Below are 20,232 nucleotides of genomic sequence, written 5' to 3' on the forward strand. Positions count from 1 at the left end.
CGGTAGGTAATGAAAGATCTTGCGACCCTAGCCAACGTTGCAAAGTGTCGGTGACTACATCGACAGCACCCTGGGATAAGCTGGCGTCATTAACGAGGATCCAACTGATGGCGAAGAGCAGCAAGAACGCCCAGCGTACCGGACCAGAACACTGAAGGTCCAGGAGAGCGGCGGTCTCAGCGGTCAAGCGCAAGCGCAATGAATGAACCATGACGTTGACGGACGGAAGGCGCCTAGACGCTCACCTGTTGCTGAGGCTCGTGTCCAAGCGGGGGCAGTTGTGGTATCGGAAAATGGAGATTACCGGAGCGATTGCCCATCGCCCAAGAATCAAGGTACAATCAAGGAGCAGCCAAGTGCGAGATGGAAGTGGCTGCTTTGGTTAAGCTGGTGACATTATCCTCGTTGGAGTGACAGGTAGTGGCCGGAGCCTCGTCGGGTCCTAATACAACCCCGAACGAGGCTTCATGGTACCCACTTTTAGGTACAGATGCATTTAGTTACGTACTTCGGCCGCACTTATTAGTGTAGCCGCGGTCGTCATTTGATGTGTCCGGAATCGCCTTATTGCGATCGTTCACACTAGATATTTGTATAGGGACATAGGACTCATCATAGGATGGCCAGAACGAGGCCCCCAGGGCCTCAGAAAACCCAGTAATAAAAAGACAGTCTTCCCCCAAAGCCAACAAGGGTCAAGTCCGACTTCGGTAAGTGTAGCTAGCTTAGTGTAGTGCCTGGACACGCTCGGCTGCGTGTGGATGCCTGTCGGGGAGCTTATCGTGCATTGACCGAGAGTTTCCTTGGCAGCGCCAAGCGTTGGCGTGGCCGGAGAGGCAGGAACGGTATTAGAGTATCGTTCAGTATATATTTGTGGGATTAGAGTGTCCCTGAGTGTATTAGTCTACCTACCGAGGTTTTACCTTGGTCCCCCTGTATAAGGCCTAACACGCCCGTACCCTTCCTTTCTGAGGGACTGCAGTGGGGTTGCGCGAAAGCGCTACATAGTATCCTAGCTTAGCTCGTGGCTAGTGGTACAGGTTTTGGTGTTGACCGAAGATAACCTAAGGTGCACACGAGGCGCTTGCAACCGACCCGGTGTAAGGGATCGTTCCTGGTCTTCAGGTTTTGATCCAATAAGCGCTTACCTTTGCGGGTTTGCGTGTTGTTGGTGTCTCTAATACCTTTTGGTAGAAGAGAATTTAAGTGGTATTACCACACCACAAGACCCAAAATGAGGGGCGCCAGCCCCCTCCCTTGTCAGGGGCAGCCCCATCAAAGTCGGCCACGTCACTTCTAAAATGACGATCTAGCTGATCCACAATGCTCCCATTAATACGCGTCCTCATGGTAGTGCACTTGCCTGGATGCTACTTAACTGTGAGAGTACACTTCACTGACTTCCGAGTAATACCACATACATCTTACTTGTGACTTAAGAATGAATGTATCTGGTGAAGTAATGCATCGAACCACTTATGTGGAGGTGAGAAAGCTAACGGAAACGTTAAGCGTCATCTAGCAGAAAACAAAAGAAAGGTGGTCTAAAGAGTTTGTAGTACGTTATTTGCGTTCATGAATGATATCCCAACAAGCAACAGCTTTAGAGTGGTCAGTACGGGCAAGTTGACGCAGCGGGGTGCTACTTATTTTGAGGAGCTTCATCTGAGGAAGAGCTATCGATGTGTTAATTGTGAGGAAATTCCTAACTTCTGAGTGTCTACGAAAAGAGGGGCGTAGTGATTTACTAGCCGCTGAAGAATGAGGAATTGTGCCAGATACGCTGGTACAATATCCATTGCACACGAGCTGACAAGCAGAAGCGCTTCGCTCGCTTTGTGCAGATTGTCGGCATTTACTGACAAGTACCGTATTTCAAATTTCATACTACATAGATATCTCATCATTCATAGCGGAGAGATGTGCATTGGCGACAGAATGTGACCATTTTTGGCAAGAAAGGCCCAAAAATACGCACAAAAAGGGAGAAATGGTGCTAAGACAAAATACAACAATACAACTTCAATAATATGGTGTATGAAGTATGAGATCTAGAATACGGTAGACCTCATAATTTACTTATAAAAGTACACGTGGTCTGAATTGGTTAATCAAGCGACCTAAGTGATTTAACCCAACACCTAGTTATAATTTTGCCATGGCTGCGGCCCTGAGAGCATGCCACTGAAGCTATCAACAAGCGCCTCGACCGCACACACAATCTTTTGGTGAGTACACTGTCGAACTATCGCTGACCTTTCTATTTAAAATACCCCGTCGTTGCCGTTCTCAATAGTAAATATCTACTTCGGAAGTGAGCGTCGTACCCCTAACCACCGTACGAGCGCTACAGTAAAAAGAGGCCCATACAAACTGCAATATAAGCCAAAGTGGTAGCCAACTGGTTGCGCCTCTCTGAACAGTCGCCGCGCGCTATTGAGCGCTTAAACCGCCCATAAAAACTCAACGAGATAGAGGAGATGCTCAGCTTTACAACGGTACCCCGCACGCCTTCCCACGACCGAGATACAAAATTCCCAGCGCGGAAATTCGGAAAAGTGGCCTTATGAAAAAGACACTTATTGTGCTTTTCAGTTGTTTTGGCAAATCGGACGTGTAAAACAGCTACCTGCTAAGATGGGGCTAGGTTATCGGAGCAGATTAGCAGGTCTCTCGTAGGGACCAAGAATTGCTAGTCCGATGGAAGCACTTGCGCAGGTCCTACAAACAGCCGAAAGCCCGAATGTCGCCCATTTTCACGGCATTCGGGGTTTGAGGTCTTACGAAGGACTCCTACCAAGTCTTGTGGCAGGACTTTCATACGAGCTGACTCTAATACGGTGGATGTCAAACGCAGAGAAAACACGGTGCAGTCGATACGTTAAACACTCCAGTCGTCGTCATTCGCCTTCGCGGGTTCCGGCATTGCTTGCTTCCCCAAACAAAGATTGCTTGACTTGGACTCCAACCGGAGTCCATTGAACGGAGAGACTCCAGGAGACCACTCATCGGACTCGTCCGAGATTTGCATCTCAGATTTAGAGACCACCAACCTCAGATTAACTGACCTCCAAAGTCCTACGTAGGACTCGGCAAAATGACCGAAAGGCACAATACATATGATACGGTACGATGCTTAGAAATTATTTGGAGCTTTCGAGATAATCTCGTTTGAAGTCGACCAATCAGGTTTCGTCCCTAACCGGCCATCATAAATGTTTAGTGAAAATCACTCGTAGATGGCGTGAAGTACTTTACTTCACAAGCTTTCCGATAATGCATACGGTACCGGTAGTACGAAAAAAATGAAGAAATTTGGATCATTTTGTTGTATACTCTACTGTAGTCGTAGAACTTGCGTGTATTGACTTTTGTTCCCTATGCATTTGGCCTCGAACTTGCGTGAAAAATGGATGATTTGTACATCACTGATCTTCGGAGCTCCGAGGCTTGCCAATCTCAGCGAATGCTAGCCGGTGCAAGCCCCGAGCACCGTCTGGTTGACGGATAGCGGATTGGGATGTGGTCGCCAACCGCTGTAATCGCGGACAAGCAGGTCACTTCGGCTTTTCCTCGACAGATAATCACAGCGTCAACACTTCCAGCTGAAGAATGAAGGTTGGCACACTCGTTACGACGCTGGCCTTGTTGACGGCTTCCACGTATGGCTACTCGTTCTCGGACGTCGCGAAGAAGGAGGAGGACACAACCACCGTGGAGAGCACGGGGTTGACCACCAATGAAGAGAGCCGCATCTACGGCGGCTCGGAGGCCGACGTCGACAAGTACCCGTACCTTGCCAGCATCCGCATTGCGCTTCTGGATATGAACATTTGCGGCGGCACACTGATCGCGCCGGAGTACATCCTTACGGCTGGCCACTGCATCAAGACGGACGAGATGGACATGACCGCCACCTTCGGCACGAATTCAAGCAGTGGCGCCGGCGATTTGACGGTTCCGATTGTTGAGGGCTTCCGTCACCCGCTGTACAACAAAACGAAGCACCTGTACGACGTGGGTCTGCTCAAGCTGGAGAAGCCCGTTAAGCGCAAAATGGCCAAGCTGTGCGCTGAGGACGGCTCCGACAACAAGGTCGGTACTATGGGCACTGTCCTTGGCTGGGGGAGGACGGAGACTAGCGGGTCACTCGGCAGCCCCATGCTGATGCAGCTTACCACCCCCGTCATCTCGAACGCCGAGTGCGGCAAGTTTGAGAAGTACGTCGGTCGTGTCACTGAGGGCATGCTGTGCGCTGGCACCGGCGAGGGCGAGGACACGTGCAACGGCGACTCGGGCGGCCCGCTCATCGTCGACGACGACATCATCATCGGCTGTGTGAGCTGGGGCAGCAAGTGCGGTGAGCAGGCCGGCATCTACACTCGCCTGACGTACGTCATGGACTACATCAAAGACATTCTCGCTGGAGGCGACGGCAGCAAGTTCGGTCCGGCTTCCGGCTCGATGGAGCAGTCGGATGCTTCGAACGATGATGACGATGATGAGGGTTCGCAGAGCGGCAGCCTCGATTTGTCGCGGCTGTTTGCCAGCGAGTCGGACTCTAGCGTCGGCGACATCTCGGACTGGTTGCTCAAGTACTTCGAGGGCAGCGGCAGCTCCGTTGACCTGACATGGTTGCTGTCCAGTCTTTCGGGTAGCGGCAGCGACGTAGCTATTGACACCGAGTCGAACAGTGCCTCGGAGGAGTCGGGCAGCGAAGATGCGGTTCTGGTGAAGGGCAAGACTACGAAGGCCCCCAAAACTAAGGCTACCAAGGCTCCGGTTGTGGAAAACTCGGAGAGTGGCAGCGAGGAACTCTTTGCCAGTGACATAGACTCGGCCATGGGTAGCGAGTCGACCAGCGCCTCGGAGGAGTCGGGCAGCGACGATATTGTGCTGGTGAAGGGCAAGACCAAGAACACGAAGGCTACGAAGGCCACCAAGGCTCCCGTGGAGGAGGACTCGCCTTTCCAGCAGCAGACGTCGGAGGACTCGCCTTTCCAGCAGCAGACGTCGGAGGACTCGCCGTTCCAGCAGACCTCCGTCGAGGAAGAAGAGTCCGCTTCGGCTTCGACTTCGACTTCGACGTCGGGGTCGGAGTCCGCCGAGAGCGACCTGGTACTCCAGAGCAAGCAGAGTGAGCTCACAACCACCAAGCAGAAGTAAGTCATCCATCCACCAGGGGGCTCATGCATGAACTTCATGTCAATACATCCGAGTTGCACCCATTCGCTGCAAATCAGGTTTCGACTAAAAGCTGAACACAAAACCCTTACATAGTGCATGATATGCTTCAAATAATGGCCTCCCTTCTATATCTCTCATTAAAATACCTCTATGCCTACTCTCACCCTTCCAATCCATTATAGTTCGACGAAACGGATTTTGAAGCGGTGCCTTTCGAGCCGAGCCTGCATTTTTCAATCCCAGAAGACACAGATACCAAGCACCAGAGGCTCTCGACGGCTACGCCTTTCATGGGGCAGGCCGGCTCCGCGCAGCAGAAGAGCGCTCTGCGCGACGTGCTGTCGCTGCGCCGCGCCAACGTCTCGAGCACCGAGCTGGAGGAGGTCCTGCGCACCTTCTGCGCCTTGTTCCCGCTCGAGGTACCAGAGCTCTACCATAGTCTACCATCTTACTTTACTTTATCTCTCTCACCACTATTATATGGCTGTAGCTGCAGGTGCCGGTGGACGCCGACCCGAACCTGCTGAGCAGCGTCGTGGGCGTCGACGTCAAGGAGCGGCGGCTCTTCGACGTGGTGCACGGCCTGCTGCAGGACCAGACGGAGCAGTCGCAGCGCCGCAATGGGCGGGACATGACGGGGCTCATCCTCACGAGCTTCCGCCGCGTGATCCGCTGGCGGGAGCTCTACAAGCTCTGCGCCAAGTGCTCGCTCAAGCCCTTCCTCACGTGCCTCTACCGGCCGTCTCCGTCGCTCGTGCTGTCGGTGCTGGAGACGCTGGAGCTCATGCTCAAGCCCTGTCCGGGCTTTGATCCCGGCGACAAGGCTGCAGACCGGAGCGAAGCCGCCAATCGACGCAATTTCGGAGATGCGGGAGGCTACGAAGTGCTGCGCTCGCTGCTGGTGCAATACGGAGCTGCGGTGGGGGAGAACGAGCAGCAGGAACAGGCGGCAGCCGTGCTGGAAGGCGTGCTCAAGATCTTCCACTTGACGCTGGTGACGAGGAAAGCCACGACGGATATGATGACGTGCTCGCAGGCGGTGGAGGCGCTGATGAATGCCCGCGTGTCGCTGCTGGACTTGTGTCATTGTCGAGACAGCAAGCACAGTGTCATGGAGCTGGCGATTGGGCTGGTGAAGGAGCTGTTTCGTATTGTGGATCTGGACCAGGTCCACGAGCTGCAGGAGTCAGCGAGGGAGTACGGCGCGCTGCTGTACGCACTCGCAGCGGCAGTACAGGAGGATGAAGAGACGAAAGCTACAGATAATGGGAAGAAGGTGGAGAGCGAGGACGAAGCAGAACGTAAAAGGCGCGAGTTGTGCGTCGATCTCGTCGAGGTGTTCTGCGCCGGCAACACTCGCTCGAAGAAGGCGATGTACCGTATTTTCCCCGTGGAGCTCTTCATCCCAGCGAAGAACCGTGCTGACCTCATGTCGCGGCACACTACGACGTCTCCTACTGTAATGGCGCAAACCAAAGCTGCTGCTGCGACCCGCAGTGCACGGACGTTGCCGCACTTTTCGTTTGATTTCGAGCAGCCGAGACGCACATCGATCGCGACGTCGAATACTTCCACGAGTAGTGCAAGTAGCGAGAACAAGCGGAATCGCGTCGTGGCGCTCGCGTATAACGCTATGAATTTTGGTGGCGGAGCATTCGAGCGCTGGCTGGGAGACGCTCGCGCACAAGGCGAGCACTGGCGAGAAATTATTGAGGCTGTTCGACGGACACACGAGAGTCCGGAACTTATCTGGCGAGCGTCGATGCGCGCCGAGTTACGTGAAGCTTTGCAAGCAGAAATTGAGTCCCTGGAGCGACGGCGACATAATGGTGATGACGATGAGGTGGCCCAGTTCGGTGAGCAAGTGCCGCGCTGGGATCACGAGATGTTCTATGTGGAGTACCCGTCCATGCATGACGAGCTCGTGGTCAACGATTACTTTGTGGAGTATCTGATCCCGAAAGTGGCTGATTTGACGACGACGTATGAGATTGCTGAGCCCGTCGTATTAGCTTGGCATCTCTCCGACCAGCTTGCGGTAGAGCACGATGAAAAGTGGGCGCTGCTGTGCGTGCGATGTCTTCGACTGGTTATCAGACGGTATGCTATGCTATTTCATGGCCAACTACCCACCCAGTACATACTGCTGCTATTGCGGGACCACATAAATCACTCGCCCGCTTTCGTGCGCGAGTGTTTTCTTCTCTTGAACACTGCTATCGTTACAGCACGCAACACACCATCGGAAAGCTTCAACGAGCTTTGCATCGCTGTGACGCGAACCATTGTGGGCGTCCTAACAGACCCTGTTCTGCTAGCAACACTTTCGACGCCCCTTGAATCGGATGACGAAGCGGGCCCGGACGACTCGATTCATCTCGCTGGACTGGAGGAAGACGCTGTGTCGGTGATTAACGAGCGTGATGCATTGATTCGAGCTGGTATTTCTCTTCTGCTGGCGATTGTCCGGCGCGCTAAATTCGTCCTGCGGCTCGTCCGCCCCAAGCGAATGTTCTTGTGCCGTTTACTTACAGTGGAAACTCTGGATCATGTGACGATAACGCGGTTACTTTTCGTGTTGAAGCAGCTGGCGCTGCTGGATAACAGTGGTGACTATGGTACAGCTATTGGATCTGGGGGGATATCTAGTCGCCTCTCGTCAGCTTCATCGCCATCACGTCCATCTTCAGTGGCGTCACATGCGAGTTCAACGACGGACAGCAGTCACTGGAGGTCGCTTACGTTGGTGTATGTTCTATTGGCTAGCTGTGATCCCAAAGGTATGGGTATGTGTGTTGCAGCTGCAGAGTTTCTCAAAGAATGTAGCGCGCAGCCTCCGAGCCAACGCAGCGCCTCTGGTTCTAAAGGAACGTACTCAAGCCCTTCGTCGAATGAACTAAACGATTTGTTGAACGAAGCGCTTGGGTTTGGTGGGTGTGGAATGGGACGGCTGCTATATTCCGTAAGTGCGGAAGTGTTCGCGGAGACATTCAACTCACCCCAAAAGCGTGCCGCGGATGTGAACTGGGGGCGGAAGCAGCGTGTGCGACTGTATCGGTATCTGAAGCACAAATATTTGGGTTCAGGTGAATCATCGGAGTCGAGCATGTCATGGAATACTTTTGCAGAGGATGACATGGACCACCGCTATGAAGATGACGATCTCTTCATCGGCAATATTTTTCTTCGCTCTTATATTGAAGGCGACGGCGAATTTTTGAATGAGTGGGCGCCTGAAATGTACAGCGAGCTGATTAATGCGCTGTTTGAGGAGCTGGTAGTGCTTGGCCGGAGAAAGTCCGGGTATATCGGAGGTGGAAGTGTTGGCCCGTTACCCTCACCACCGCAGCAACCGTCCGTGAGCCAGTCTTCAATCAGTAGTGGCGGTTCGTGTGCTGCTGAGCCGTGGGAGGTCCAGGTGCTGATATTAAAGGCGCTAGCCCGACTCGTCCCTTCACATTGTGCTGAGGTCAAGATCAAGGCAGAGTTCTATGACTCCTTGTTGGCACCTCTTCGCCGATCAATGCTTAGTGAGGTGGACCAAATTCGTGGGATCTTGTCTTTGGATCTCTTTGTGGCGTTGTTATCTGTCTCAGAGTCGCGCAGTGTAAACACAGCTGCGTGTCGACTGTTCCTGAAGGAGAAGGGCTTGAAAGCCTTAGCTGACGCACTAGAACGCATGCGCAGCCCGGCATTCCAGCAATTGCTGCAAACAGTTGAAGTGTTCGGCCCCCGTCGGCGGAGCAACCCCAGTAACCAGAACATGGCGCGAGTACTTTTGTATCGGTCGACAGACGTGCTATCTCTTCTGGCAAAGCAGCACGAACCTGGAATTCAAGCGCTCACAAATAATCCTGAAGTCGTCACCGCATTGCTCGAGTTAGCGTCACGCCCAGTCATCACACAGTATGCGGACATTGACGCTGCAAGTGTATGTCTGAGCTGTCTCGGTGGACTATGCCACTACGATGAACTTCGGGCCCTGGTGGTTGCTGCTGGTGGGCTGCTATCACTTATTGATATTGTCGCGTTCTGCCCTGCTGAAGAGTTTGAGAAACCCTCCTCTGCAGAATCACCAGTAACAGACGACCAAAGTGAGTCCGATACCTCCGATGGCGACGATGCTGAAGTTGGTCAACATAGCGGAGAAGGGGATACGAAAGTCGAGAAGACAAGTGAGAAAGCTAGTGATGGCAATGGTCACGCCACCAACCAACCACCCGAGGAGGTCCAGCGCGTGCCCTCACGCTTCTTCGGTGCAATTCGTAGTGCAGCCTTGGTATTGCGGGCTTGTCTGGGGCCCAAAAATGCCCCCGCTCCGTCATTACCGACGCAAGTGCTGTACCAGCTTCTTACGCCAAGCTTCGTTCGAGTACGTCGATTCATCGCTTTGCCATGATGCTTTGTCGTTATGCCATGCTAACGTCGTTGTTGCTTAGGTACTGCGTACGTCTCCAGATCAATTCATTCTGGAGCTACAAACCACCGAAGATATCAGCACTGCAACGCTGGTATGGACAGTCAGCATGCGGCAACGTCTGCAGAAATGCATCACCGCAGAGCTGGCGAAGGTGAAAACTGCAGCTGCAGCCAAGAAGTGGCCACGCTGGGACCCCGAGCATTTCGTAGCTGCCGACTCATTCCGGTACCAGTACCCAGAGCTGACAGACGTGCTGGTATTGCACGACGTGTACCTGGCCAACTTCGTCGCGACGCCTGCGGAAGACTTGGATCTGGGGGATATCGACATGGCGTCGTTCTCTGAGGCGCTGCTGATCTCCATCCAGAGCCATGAGAACGTGCTTCGGATCTTGCAGGAGCGCGGCTCGAGCGACCCAACCAAGGAGGCCGCCATCCGCCTGATGCGGCAGGCCATGGACAAGCTCGTGAGCAAGCACCCGCAGCACAACCTCGAGGTGGATGCGAGTCGTGGCGTCCCACTCTCCGACGGCTCGCCGGCCGTGTCACCTGCCGCCCCTGGGATGTTTTCACCCGAAACGCTAGCAGCAGTGAACTCGTTTTCGCCGACGGATGACCGAGACTGGGACATCACGCGCATTGAACGCTGCAGCTCGTCAGGCATCGAGGACCTGACCGTATAAAGCTCCCATTAGGTATAATAGATCATCGGATACAAAAGGCTCGCTGCGGAAGAGCTAGGGCGTCGACGGTGTCATGATTCGCAACGCCTTATTTACATTGGCACAGTCTTGCTCTTTGTTCGTTTAACCAAGTTGAAGTGCGAAAGTTGAGCCGGGGATTACTGTCTTGGGCAAGGTCAAGAAGGAAGTGGTCAACACTTCGTCAATCTAGGTTGTCTACCTCATCACACGAACGCAATCAACATGGCAGCAATCGCAGCTCACACCGCTCTGCTCTTCAGCTACGTCATTCTGCAATTTGCTATCAACTGGCCACCAAACTCCACTCAAGCCACATCCAAGATGGTCTACACGCTCGTTGTCCAATTCCGCGCTAAGGAAGGCAAGGACGTCGAAGAGAAAATCCGCAACAAGCTCATCGAGGCCTCGCAGACGTACGTGAAGGATGCCGAGGTCGTCGGCTGGTACGTCATGCAGGACCACGTCGACACACGCAAGTGGGCCATTATCGAGCGCTACGAGCGCGAAAGTGTACGTTGCGTATTGTTTTTTGTTGTTGAATGCCGATATAGTATGCTGACTGAGTTGTTGATGTGGTTGTTGGTCGAGCAGAGCCTCAAAATCCACCAGGCGAACCCGTACTACGCTGAGTTCTTCACCTACATGGAACCGCTTACGGAGAAGACGGATCTCTTCCAGTTCAATGAGCTGGACACGAGCGAACCAGTGCACGTGGAGTAAACGGCTGCAAGATAGGAGGGAGAAGGGAGACACCGTCACTTAGTTCCGAGAAGTCTGTCTCGAGTGAGCACTGCACGGAGCAACAAACTCAATAACACTTTCGTTTCCCACTACTAGCAAGCTAAACTAGAAATTTCGATCTTCGTAGCAAACCTGTTCTGGTGCAGCATTGAAGCCCTGTACTGCACGGGATGAACGAGACAGCCCAAATCCAGATGCTTGAACGGCAACTTCGTAGTGGCGGCTAGAGCGGATTGGTAAGGTCGATCCCTTGGGAGGCAACATGAGGACCCGTGCACAATGCGGCAACTTTTGCTTTGAGTTGCTCCATTTCAGCTAGAACTCCTTGAAATCGTTCTTCGTCCTGAGCGCGCTGAGAGTTGAGCTTCTCTAATCGGATGCCGTGATGAGCGAGTTGAGATTTAAGATCCTCAATTTCTGCCTTCAGGCGCTTGTTGTACTCCGCGTGCTGGTGCTGCTCGAACGTGAAAGTCAAAATTTTAATTTTGACCCGACACGCCGCCACCAAGGCTTAGCGCGTCTCCGTGGCCAGATTCGCGATCAACGTGACATCCGCTGGCTTCTTCGCTGGCTGGGCGGCAAGCTCTTCACCTCGACGCTTCGTCGAAGCCTGGACCTCCTCCACAATGCCTGGGCGTACTTGAGTTTTTGCCCCTGGCCTGTAAATTCGTAGCCATGAACATGAATGTGTCGCTATCTGCAAGCGGTGCGAAGAATGTTCGACGGTAAGCCCATCAGTCCAGCTGTGACGCCCTCCTCAGGAGGTGAGGAGTCCTCGCCTCCTGTACAGTCGTACGAGGCTATGAACTGCCTTGCTTCCGGTGTCATTGACAAAGCTGCCAGTTCTGAAGTCACCAGCGAGTTGCTGGAGCTGGTCGCGGCCCGCGAGAAGTATCTGCACGGGAGCAAGCCGCAGCAGCTCGATCTCCTGCTGGTCGTTCTCGTAATTTGTAGCAAAATGCAGCCGAAGATGCTACATCTTTCGCTTGAATTCCCTTTCGCAGTTCACCGCCTGCCCCGGTGCAGTGTGCAGCACAAATTGGACTGCACAACAGCCCACATTACTGCTTCATCCTGTTGGCGGCCGTCTTCACCTTGCCCTGTAGATCGTCTTCGGGGCTGCCAAACTCCACGATTAGGTAGTAGCGGGGTTCTCCGTTGTATTGCACCATCGCGTAGACGACGATGACGTACACGCCACCCCCGTCGCAGATCCAAGCAAATGGCTCGCCTGGTCTGCTGTTGTCTTGAGGAGGGTACTGCAGCGGATATTAACAGCGGTCTCTAGCAGGACGAGCGCACCGCGTCTGGGCAACTTGCTGGCTGTCTCGAGCTCGACGGGCAAAGACTTCAGCTGTTCAGCAGCGAACTGGTCGTCCGGCACGCGCTTCACCAACTGGGCAAGCGGTACTCGCCACCGAAGAAGGCGTCGACCACGACCTTCTTGTTGGGGTATTTCTTGGGGTTGGACTTCTTGAGCTCAGCAGCGATCGTGGCCAGCGACACCCAAGTCTTGCCCTTGCCGTAGTCGATGCCGGGGCCATTCTGCGTCGACACCAAAGCAAACCACCGCTCGACTTCGCGCACACGGGTCTGGCTGACACGCTGGACATTGGAAATGACCCAGCGCGGCTGACAACAGCGGACTTCGTGGCCGCCATAGGCTTGGGGTGGTGGCTTCAAGCTGCACTTCGGACTTTTCAACTTACGGCGATATCTTGCACTGAAAGTGTATAGGAAATCGGCGGTGTTTACGTCAAAGTTAAGTAAATGTTCCCTGCATTCCTGCACCACAGCCTCAACCCTACTCGGCGTCAGCAGCTTCCTCCCGGTCGCTAGTTGTTGATTCACCTTCGTGCTTGCGCTGAGCATCCCACATTCCGGCATAGATACTGTTCGGTTGCGCTACCAGTTCATCGTGCGTGCCACGTTCGGCAATCTCACCGTGTTGCATGACAATGATCTGGTGTGCGTTGCGAATCTGAAGTTGAGAACATACACATTAGCAGGAGAGTTAGCATCTTGTCTGTAAGAAATCTCCCATTCGGTTTGCGAGCGAGTTACCGTGGATAAACGATGAGCGATGACCAGCATCGTGCGATTAGCCTTGAGACGGTTGAGAGCAGCCTGAATCTCCTGCTCCGTCACTGTGTCAAGCGCCGACGTAGCTTCATCCAAAATGACGAAAGGTGGGTCCTTCAGCAAAGTGCGTGCAATAGCAACCCGCTGCTTCTCGCCACCCGACAACTTGAGCCCACGCTCGCCAACCTTTGTGTTCCACTGGTCAGGGAGCTTCATGATGAAGTCGTAGATGCGAGCAGCCTTAGCTGCTTCGACGACCTGGTCGAACGTAGCGTTTAAGTTGCCGTACTTGATGTTTCGAAGAATGGTGTCGTTGAAGAGTACCGTATCTTGAGGCACAATGCCGATGGCCTGGCGCAGCGACTGCTGAGTCACTGCGGCGATGTTGTGGTGGTTCACCAAAATCTTACCCGCGTTGCATTCGTAGAAGCGAAAGAGCAGTCGCGAAATGGTGGTCTTGCCTGCGCCAGTCTCGCCCACAAGCGCAGTGGTCGTGCCACGCGGGATGGTAAAGTTCAGGTCTTTCACGCCGGTGGTGGCTGGCTGCGACGGATAATGGAAAGACACGTGGCGGAATACCACATCAATGCCGTTCTCGGAATCGTACTTGCACACACCAAGCTGCACCGCGTCAGGTGAATCGACGATGTCAGGCTCCACCGAGAGCAGTTCGCTCAGCTTCTTCATGTCGACGACCGAGTTAATCACCATGTTGTAGATACCACCAAGGAAAAAGAGCGGTGCAAAGAGGTTCGTGAGGTACACGGAGATGGCGACGAAAGCACCAATGTCGATTCTGCGTCCGCTGTTCTCATCGACCACATGGGGCGCTGCCAGAGCCAGCGCTGCCAAGACGGTAGCCTGGATAATAATCGACTGCGAGCCGTTCAATACGCTGAGCGAAGCCTGCACGGACACAGAGTATCGCTGGTACTTCTCGATCACCTTGGAGTACTCGTCAATCTCGTGGCGCTCGTTGCCGAAGTACTTGATGGTCTCGTAGTTCAACAGCGCGTCCGTAGCCTTGTCATGGTACTCGTTGTCATGACGCATCGAGGCCTCGCGGTACTTCTTGCGCCAAAGCGTGATCTTGATAGTCAGGTAAGCGTACACTACCAGACTGGAGAACGCGACAAAACTCAGCCCCGCGAGCTCAAAGTGCATCGCAAAGATGACAATCACCACCACTGACTCGGCCAAGGTAGGAATCAGGTAGAGGAACACGTATGACACGACGCTGTTCGCCGACTCCACACCACGATCCATCGAGCGCAGCACGTCGCCGAGCTTCTTCTGCACGTGCCAGTCGTACGACAGCGACTGGACGTGCTCGTACGTCAGCGTCGCCAGCTCAATGTACGCCGTCTGCTTCACCTTGAGGTAAATGAGCGACTGCATCTCCTTGAACAGCTTGGAGATTAGCGTGAGGCCGCTGAAGATGGCAATATCACGGATAGCGCCACCAATATCTTTCGCCACCAGCGAATTGGTAGCCGACGCCATGAACAACGGCGCCGCCAGATTCGCCAGCTTGCTCAGAATCAGCACCAGGTACGTACTCGCAGCCCGCAGCTTGTTGGCGAACCCATGGGGCCAGAAGTACGGCTTCAAGATGTACACGAGCTTCACAAAGGAAATACCGCGCGGCTTGGGCGCTTCCGTGGGCTTGTCCGCCGCAACTTGAGGCAGCGTCTCACTCTCCGCCGGCGGCGAGGTCCTGATCGAGTCAAGCAGGAAGCTCAAGTTGACCACCTCGAGCACCGTAAAGATCAGCGGCAGGGAGTTGGCCACGTTGGCGTCCACCAGAGCCTGCTTCTCCTCGTCGAGGCGGGAGATCGCGTCCAGCTTAAACGCGTCCACCGCCAACACACTGAGGAACGCGAGGCAGAAGAGGTTCACGACCCACGTGACGACGCGCGCGTCGGGCCAGCGCGTAGCCAGCAGGAACAGTACGCTCTTGGTCACTGTGGCCCACACGGGCAGCCCCCAGAAGCGCCACTGAGTCTGATGCACGTCCAGCAGCCAGCGCAGCCGCGTGAAGGCCGAGCCCCCGAGGCTGAAGCTGCAGACCAGGAGGAGGCTGGCCAGGTCCCAGGCGAGCAGCAGCAGGAGACTGAACTGCAGACACAGCATCTGGCGCTGCGCGGACTTGCGCCGGCGCTTGGGGGACAGCGGGTCGCCGCTGCTGCTGCCGTCGTCATCATCGGCATCGTCGTCCCGCCAGCGCGAGTACGCTTTCTTCTTCTCCTTGGCGTCCAGGTGCTCGCTCACGTTGCCCAGCAGGGGCGTGGCCTCCTTCGCGGACGACTGTGTCGTCATTGTTGCGCAGGGACTTGTGCGACTTGAGCGGTTGAATTGAAACTGAAGACACCGCCGGCCGTTGCAAAATGGCTCGCGCTTGAAGCGACCTGATTGGCTCATTCAAGATGACGTACTCATGCGACGAATGTTGGTCACTCATCCATCCTGTCTTAAATGATACCTGACACACCTGATATATTACTATATATGATACGGAGTCAATCCACCGACTTGGCTGTTAAAAAGGCAAATGTGGTATGGGGTATTGTGAAAACCGATAAGACTGTCTTATTGGATTGTAAATCGGCCAATTTAGTGGCTTATTACGATTTGAGACGGTTTCAAACGAAAAGATGTTTAAGAACCTAAGTACGAATCGCGATTTAACACCGCATCAATCGAAAGATGCGTGTCTTGTACTTCGTTTAAGCTATCGAACGCTCAAAAATGTTAAGAACTCGTGGAGTGACATCGGTCTAGAAACGTTATCTCAATTTTTGGACCCCCCTTAATTCCCGATTTTATTTGGGGCGTGTGACCTCAATATTTTTTCAATTTTAACACATTATATTATCGGGAAGCTCGCGCTAAAAGCAATCGAATAAGAGTGTTTTGACGCTTTTAAGATGTACTTTTCACTTTCAAAAATTTGATGTCCTGTTATTTCCGAAAATGGTCAACTTCAAACGCGATTATCTCGAAAACTCCAAATGGCGCCTAAGCATCATTTCGTTTGAAACCGTATCCCTCATAAATTTTATGATCGCCGATTTACTAAATCCGACCTACTAATTAGACTGGGGCACATCGATTAGCCTCAAGATTATTAGCAAGGACGACTTGCAGAGCCAAACCATATGCATCGGATTTAGGTTTGCTAACCAGCCCATTTAGCCAGAGCCGGCCGATCTGCTTGCTATTCAGACGGAATGTCCGATGTGCAACCGGCATTCGCTCCTTGTAGGCTAAATCAGCCGCGCAAACAACAATCGCTGCAGTCGCTCTTGGCTAGGTATTACCAGTCAAGGCTACAATACTAACAGCACAACTATAATACTTAAGTAAGCAGGAAAAACCGCACGCTATAATACATGTAACTGAGATATGCAGGCGGAGGGTTTAAGCGCGGTGTTACCGCTGCACTTGCCCGAGGTGATGTATGTTGATCGGAATTGCTAGGCTGCACATAATTGTGAGATCGACGAACGATTTAAACTCCGATTATAATTGAGACATCCCCGATTTAGCAGCCTCCAAATCGTATCGGAGCGATGCTTTACTGGCCAATTCAGCTGGACATACTAATCGGTTTTCACAATAAATCTGGAGTAAATCTGCCAATTAGTCTGATACGTGCCAAATGTGAAATCCGATACCGATACAAGAATTTGACCAACCTGATAGCGTCTAGCAAGCTACAAAGAAGATTTTAATCGAAATCTGCGAGGCCTTCTCTGCGATGCATTTGCTCCAGCACCCGTGTCTGCGGCTCGCTGATATCCAGTAGGAGCTATTTATCATATTTATCAAGGTCGGGGTGCTATGACAGCATCCAAGTAAAATTCCGAACTGCTGTCGCCTGCTCATTCGTGGTTAGATCTGGAGTAAGACCCTCTGTGTCGTCATTGTCGGCGCTGTCGACGTCACCCCCAACAGTCTCGATGAGCGGAACGCCAGCTTCTCCATTGAGAAGCACTTCTGTAGTGATAATCTCCATTTCGGTTTCTAGTTTGATTGCAAACGAAATTGTCAATACTCATAGGATCTCGAGCCCGAAGCCTACCATGTTCATCGCCAGTGTCACGAAGTGGGAGTGCGAAGAAGGTAGTGACCCTGGCTCCGCTCCAGCGTGACGGACTATACAGTATACACCTGGGATGCCCAAGGTTGCCTTTGCTTGGGCGTATACGGGACGCGTCTCATTGAGCCCATTGGCGTATAGTAGTTTGCAGCTATCACAGAGGGGGTTGGCATCTTCGAATTTTTCCCACCTCAATCCCAAAGTTGTTCAGTGGAAAGCACGTGCGTTTTTAGGGTCGCCTTCCTGCTTACTAAGCTCTTTCTCCTACCAACACTCGCCTGCGCATCGTGCCAGGTTATGAGCCCAAGGCTCTAGGGCATTGCGAGCAGTTCTCGTGTAGCTCGGAGAGATGTCTGGACCAAGTGGATCGTCGTCTGGTGGCGGCACGCCAATGGTGGCTTCTGGCGGCCAAACTATTGCTATTTCGTCGGGTTTTGCGGTGGGCTCAGTAGCTGGATCGATTGGAATCGCTCCTCCGGTGATTGTGATGACTCCTGCAGCTACTGGATCGAGTGTTGGAGCGAGTGCGACTACATCTGGCCCAAGGTTGATCTCTGCTGGCCTGAGTGGAACTGCAGGCACGCTGACGAGGTTTTTCGTTCTTGGGGACAACTGGAGGTGGTTTTGCTGGGGCGACTGAAGCTGGTCGACTTTCTGGGGCTGGAGTGGCAGCCGTAGTGCCTGCGGCTTCGATTGCATCGAGCTTTGCGTCCTCGCCGTGGGGATCAGTCCCGTCTCTGCCGTCACTGGGTTCACCTGCATTTGCATCGTCTTTGGCGGGTGCTAGTGCACATGCCGCTCCTATGATGGTTCCTCATTTCGCTTGTACAGACGTCCCCGCCGAATTCGGCTCTGGGATCAGTAATGTACCTCACACAGATTGTACGTTTGTGCCTGAGAGTTGCTCCTGCTGTCATATGAATATGCTGAGATAGATGAGCTTTGAAGGGAACTCGACGTGACGCGTCACAAATGGTTGGTTCCATGTTCATCCGTCAACTATGCAGCGAATTCTTTAAAAAAAATATTATTTTAAAGAGGTAAGGTGAGTGAGACACGGTTTCCGCTTGAATTTAGGCGCGAAAGAGGGAAACCACACAACCACACAGTCACACAAACACACAGTCACTGATACGCGCGCGCAATGGGGGCTTGGATGAAGATAGCGCAGAAGCGCGAGCTGGTCCGGCACTACGCTGAGCATCCCTGGATGACCCAGCCCGAGCTAGCAGTGTGGTCAATGGAGCGGTTCACGCTCAAGCGTCATCCAGCGCAGTCGATGATCTCGGACATCCTCAAGAACGCGAAAGCCATCATGAGCGAGAGCTACGGTGACGGAAATCGACGCAAGCCGCTACGTGTGACGTCTGTCAGACTGGAGAAGCGCCTTTGGATCCAGGCTACGGAGGCCAGAAGCGTTTGTCTCTCGCGTGCATTCATCCGAATGAAAGCCAGAGACCTGCCGGTAGAGCTCTGCGATGGATGGGACCTGAGCTTATCGGACGGCTGGCTAACAAAGTTCGAGAAGCGACATGGACTTCGCTTGCGCCAGCTACATGATGAGGCCGCCTCAGCGGACCCGAAGAGTGTCGAAGCTGGTCGTCAACGATTGCAAGAGCTCGTGGAGCTCTACGACCCCTGTGACGTCTATAATATGGACGAGACCGGACTGTGCTATGCGATGGCACCGGCGCGCTCCATCGGAACCAAGGGCAAGCGCGGTGTTAAGAAAAGTAAGATCAGGATAACGATTGCGCTCACAGCGAACGCCGACGGATCCGACGCGTTCCCGCCCTTGTACTAGGGACGAGCCAAGCAACCACGCTGCTTCGAGAAGCGCACGGCGGAAGAGCTCGGTTTTCTCTACAAGAATAACAAAAAGGCGTGGAGGACAAGTGCGATTTTCCAGGAGTGGCTGCTGAATCGGGACCGGGAGATGCGCGCTTCTGGACGTCACATCATGCTACTACTGGACAAACGCCTCGTCCCATAGTACTGGAAACTACGTTTGCACTAACGTGCGGATCGAGTTCTTCCCCCCAACACTACAGCTTATCTCCAGCCGATGGATGCCGGCATCATCGCGGCCTTCAAGCAGGGGTACAAGAGGAAGCACATGCATTGGGCCTACCAGAAGGTGAAGGACATTGATAAGCCGCAGCTCAAGGAAGAGAAGCAGACGAAAGAGTCGGGGGAAGCTTACGCGGTTAACCAGTTGCAAGCTATGCAATGGAGCAGAGAGGTCTGGAACGAGCTACAAGACACCCGTACGATCCATAACTGCTTTGCCCACACAGGTATTGTCTTTAGAGGCGTAGAGGACGAGTGTGTTGACTCCGACGTTAGCATCAGCAGCTACGAAGCTGATGTCCGCTTGGTGGTCCTGCGCGTACCGCAGATTCATTTTTAGTCTGTTAAAACTAATACCGCATTTTCCTTTAAGAACTTACCGCTGAACCCACTCACCGGAAGTGGGAGCGAAATCTGTACTCATCTTGGAGGGGCCTGTTTTGCTCAAACGAGCTCGTTAATGTGTTAGGGTACTCTATATTGGAGGCCCAAATTGGAGCTCCCACACCAACCAACGCATGCCAGCCAGCAAAATGATCAAAGGTGGCATGCAGCTCGCCGTCGCTGTAGGTGTACGCTCCTCTCGTCGAGGGGACTTGCTCAGGGTACGTGTGTACTGACAGTAAGGCTGGCATCGCTTATCTATGACGTTTCTGTCTATTTGGTGCGCTGTGTAGGAGCAGTGCGCGATACTGCTGACGTGAGCCACAGCGGTAACTCGTCTTTTTAGTAGCGATGGCTTTGGGCATCGCTTTCTCCGTACAGCAACTGATGGCGGACGAGACCGGTAAGACGATCATGACAAAGGAAGGTGAGCATGATATGGCGTCGGGTGTGTGCAAGTGCTCGTCTGACGGGGCGTGACAAGACCCTGCAGGGATCAACTACACACGGGCAGATCGTCGCTGCTTGGAGGAGCTGAGCACG

The 20,232-nt window shown here is 53.4% G+C and overlaps 5 protein-coding genes across 5 annotated transcripts; 4 read left to right on the plus strand and 1 right to left on the minus strand.

The window, feature by feature from the left end:
- Positions 1 to 3,612: 3,612 nt before the first annotated feature.
- Positions 3,613 to 4,395, plus strand: PHYSODRAFT_469077 (hypothetical protein; the record flags this gene model as incomplete). Its single annotated transcript, XM_009518908.1, has 1 exon — positions 3,613 to 4,395. A coding segment is annotated over one exon (783 nt), but the record flags the coding sequence as incomplete, so codon positions are not given.
- Positions 4,396 to 5,477: 1,082 nt separating this feature from the next.
- Positions 5,478 to 10,289, plus strand: PHYSODRAFT_474012 (hypothetical protein; the record flags this gene model as incomplete). Its single annotated transcript, XM_009518909.1, has 4 exons — positions 5,478 to 5,606; positions 5,678 to 9,316; positions 9,356 to 9,559; positions 9,627 to 10,289. The coding sequence occupies 4 exons, from the start codon at positions 5,478 to 5,480 to the stop codon at positions 10,287 to 10,289; spliced, it is 4,635 nt and encodes a 1,544-aa protein (XP_009517204.1).
- Positions 10,290 to 10,615: 326 nt separating this feature from the next.
- Positions 10,616 to 11,148, plus strand: PHYSODRAFT_284536 (hypothetical protein). The gene is made up of 2 exons (XM_009518910.1): positions 10,616 to 10,820; positions 10,902 to 11,148. Exons 1-2 carry the CDS (start codon positions 10,632 to 10,634, stop codon positions 11,028 to 11,030), a joined length of 318 nt encoding a protein of 105 aa, XP_009517205.1. The 5' UTR covers positions 10,616 to 10,631; the 3' UTR covers positions 11,031 to 11,148.
- A 414-nt stretch (positions 11,149 to 11,562) lies between these two features.
- Positions 11,563 to 15,452, minus strand: PHYSODRAFT_323381 (MDR type half transporter; the record flags this gene model as incomplete). Its single annotated transcript, XM_009518911.1, has 8 exons — positions 11,563 to 11,710; positions 11,776 to 11,833; positions 11,907 to 11,991; positions 12,146 to 12,310; positions 12,391 to 12,447; positions 12,486 to 12,648; positions 12,860 to 13,032; positions 13,116 to 15,452. 8 exons carry the CDS (start codon positions 15,450 to 15,452, stop codon positions 11,563 to 11,565), a joined length of 3,186 nt encoding a protein of 1,061 aa, XP_009517206.1.
- Positions 15,453 to 18,379: 2,927 nt separating this feature from the next.
- Positions 18,380 to 19,039, plus strand: PHYSODRAFT_470975 (hypothetical protein; the record flags this gene model as incomplete). The annotated part of the gene is made up of 1 exon (XM_009518912.1): positions 18,380 to 19,039. One exon carries the CDS (start codon positions 18,380 to 18,382, stop codon positions 19,037 to 19,039), a length of 660 nt encoding a protein of 219 aa, XP_009517207.1.
- Between the last annotated feature and the right edge of the window lie 1,193 nt (positions 19,040 to 20,232).

This window comes from Phytophthora sojae, assembly GCF_000149755.1.
Source record: "Phytophthora sojae unplaced genomic scaffold PHYSOscaffold_1, whole genome shotgun sequence".
NCBI lineage: Eukaryota > Oomycota > Peronosporomycetes > Peronosporales > Peronosporaceae > Phytophthora > Phytophthora sojae.

Coding starts and splice junctions, on each gene's coding strand:
- PHYSODRAFT_284536 (XM_009518910.1), top strand. CDS start 10,632: ATGGTCTACACGCTCGTTGTCCAATTCCGCGCTAAGGAAGGCAAGGAC. Junction 10,821..10,901: donor AGCGCTACGAGCGCGAAAGT/GTACGTTGCGTA, acceptor TTGGTCGAGCAG/AGCCTCAAAATCCACCAGGC.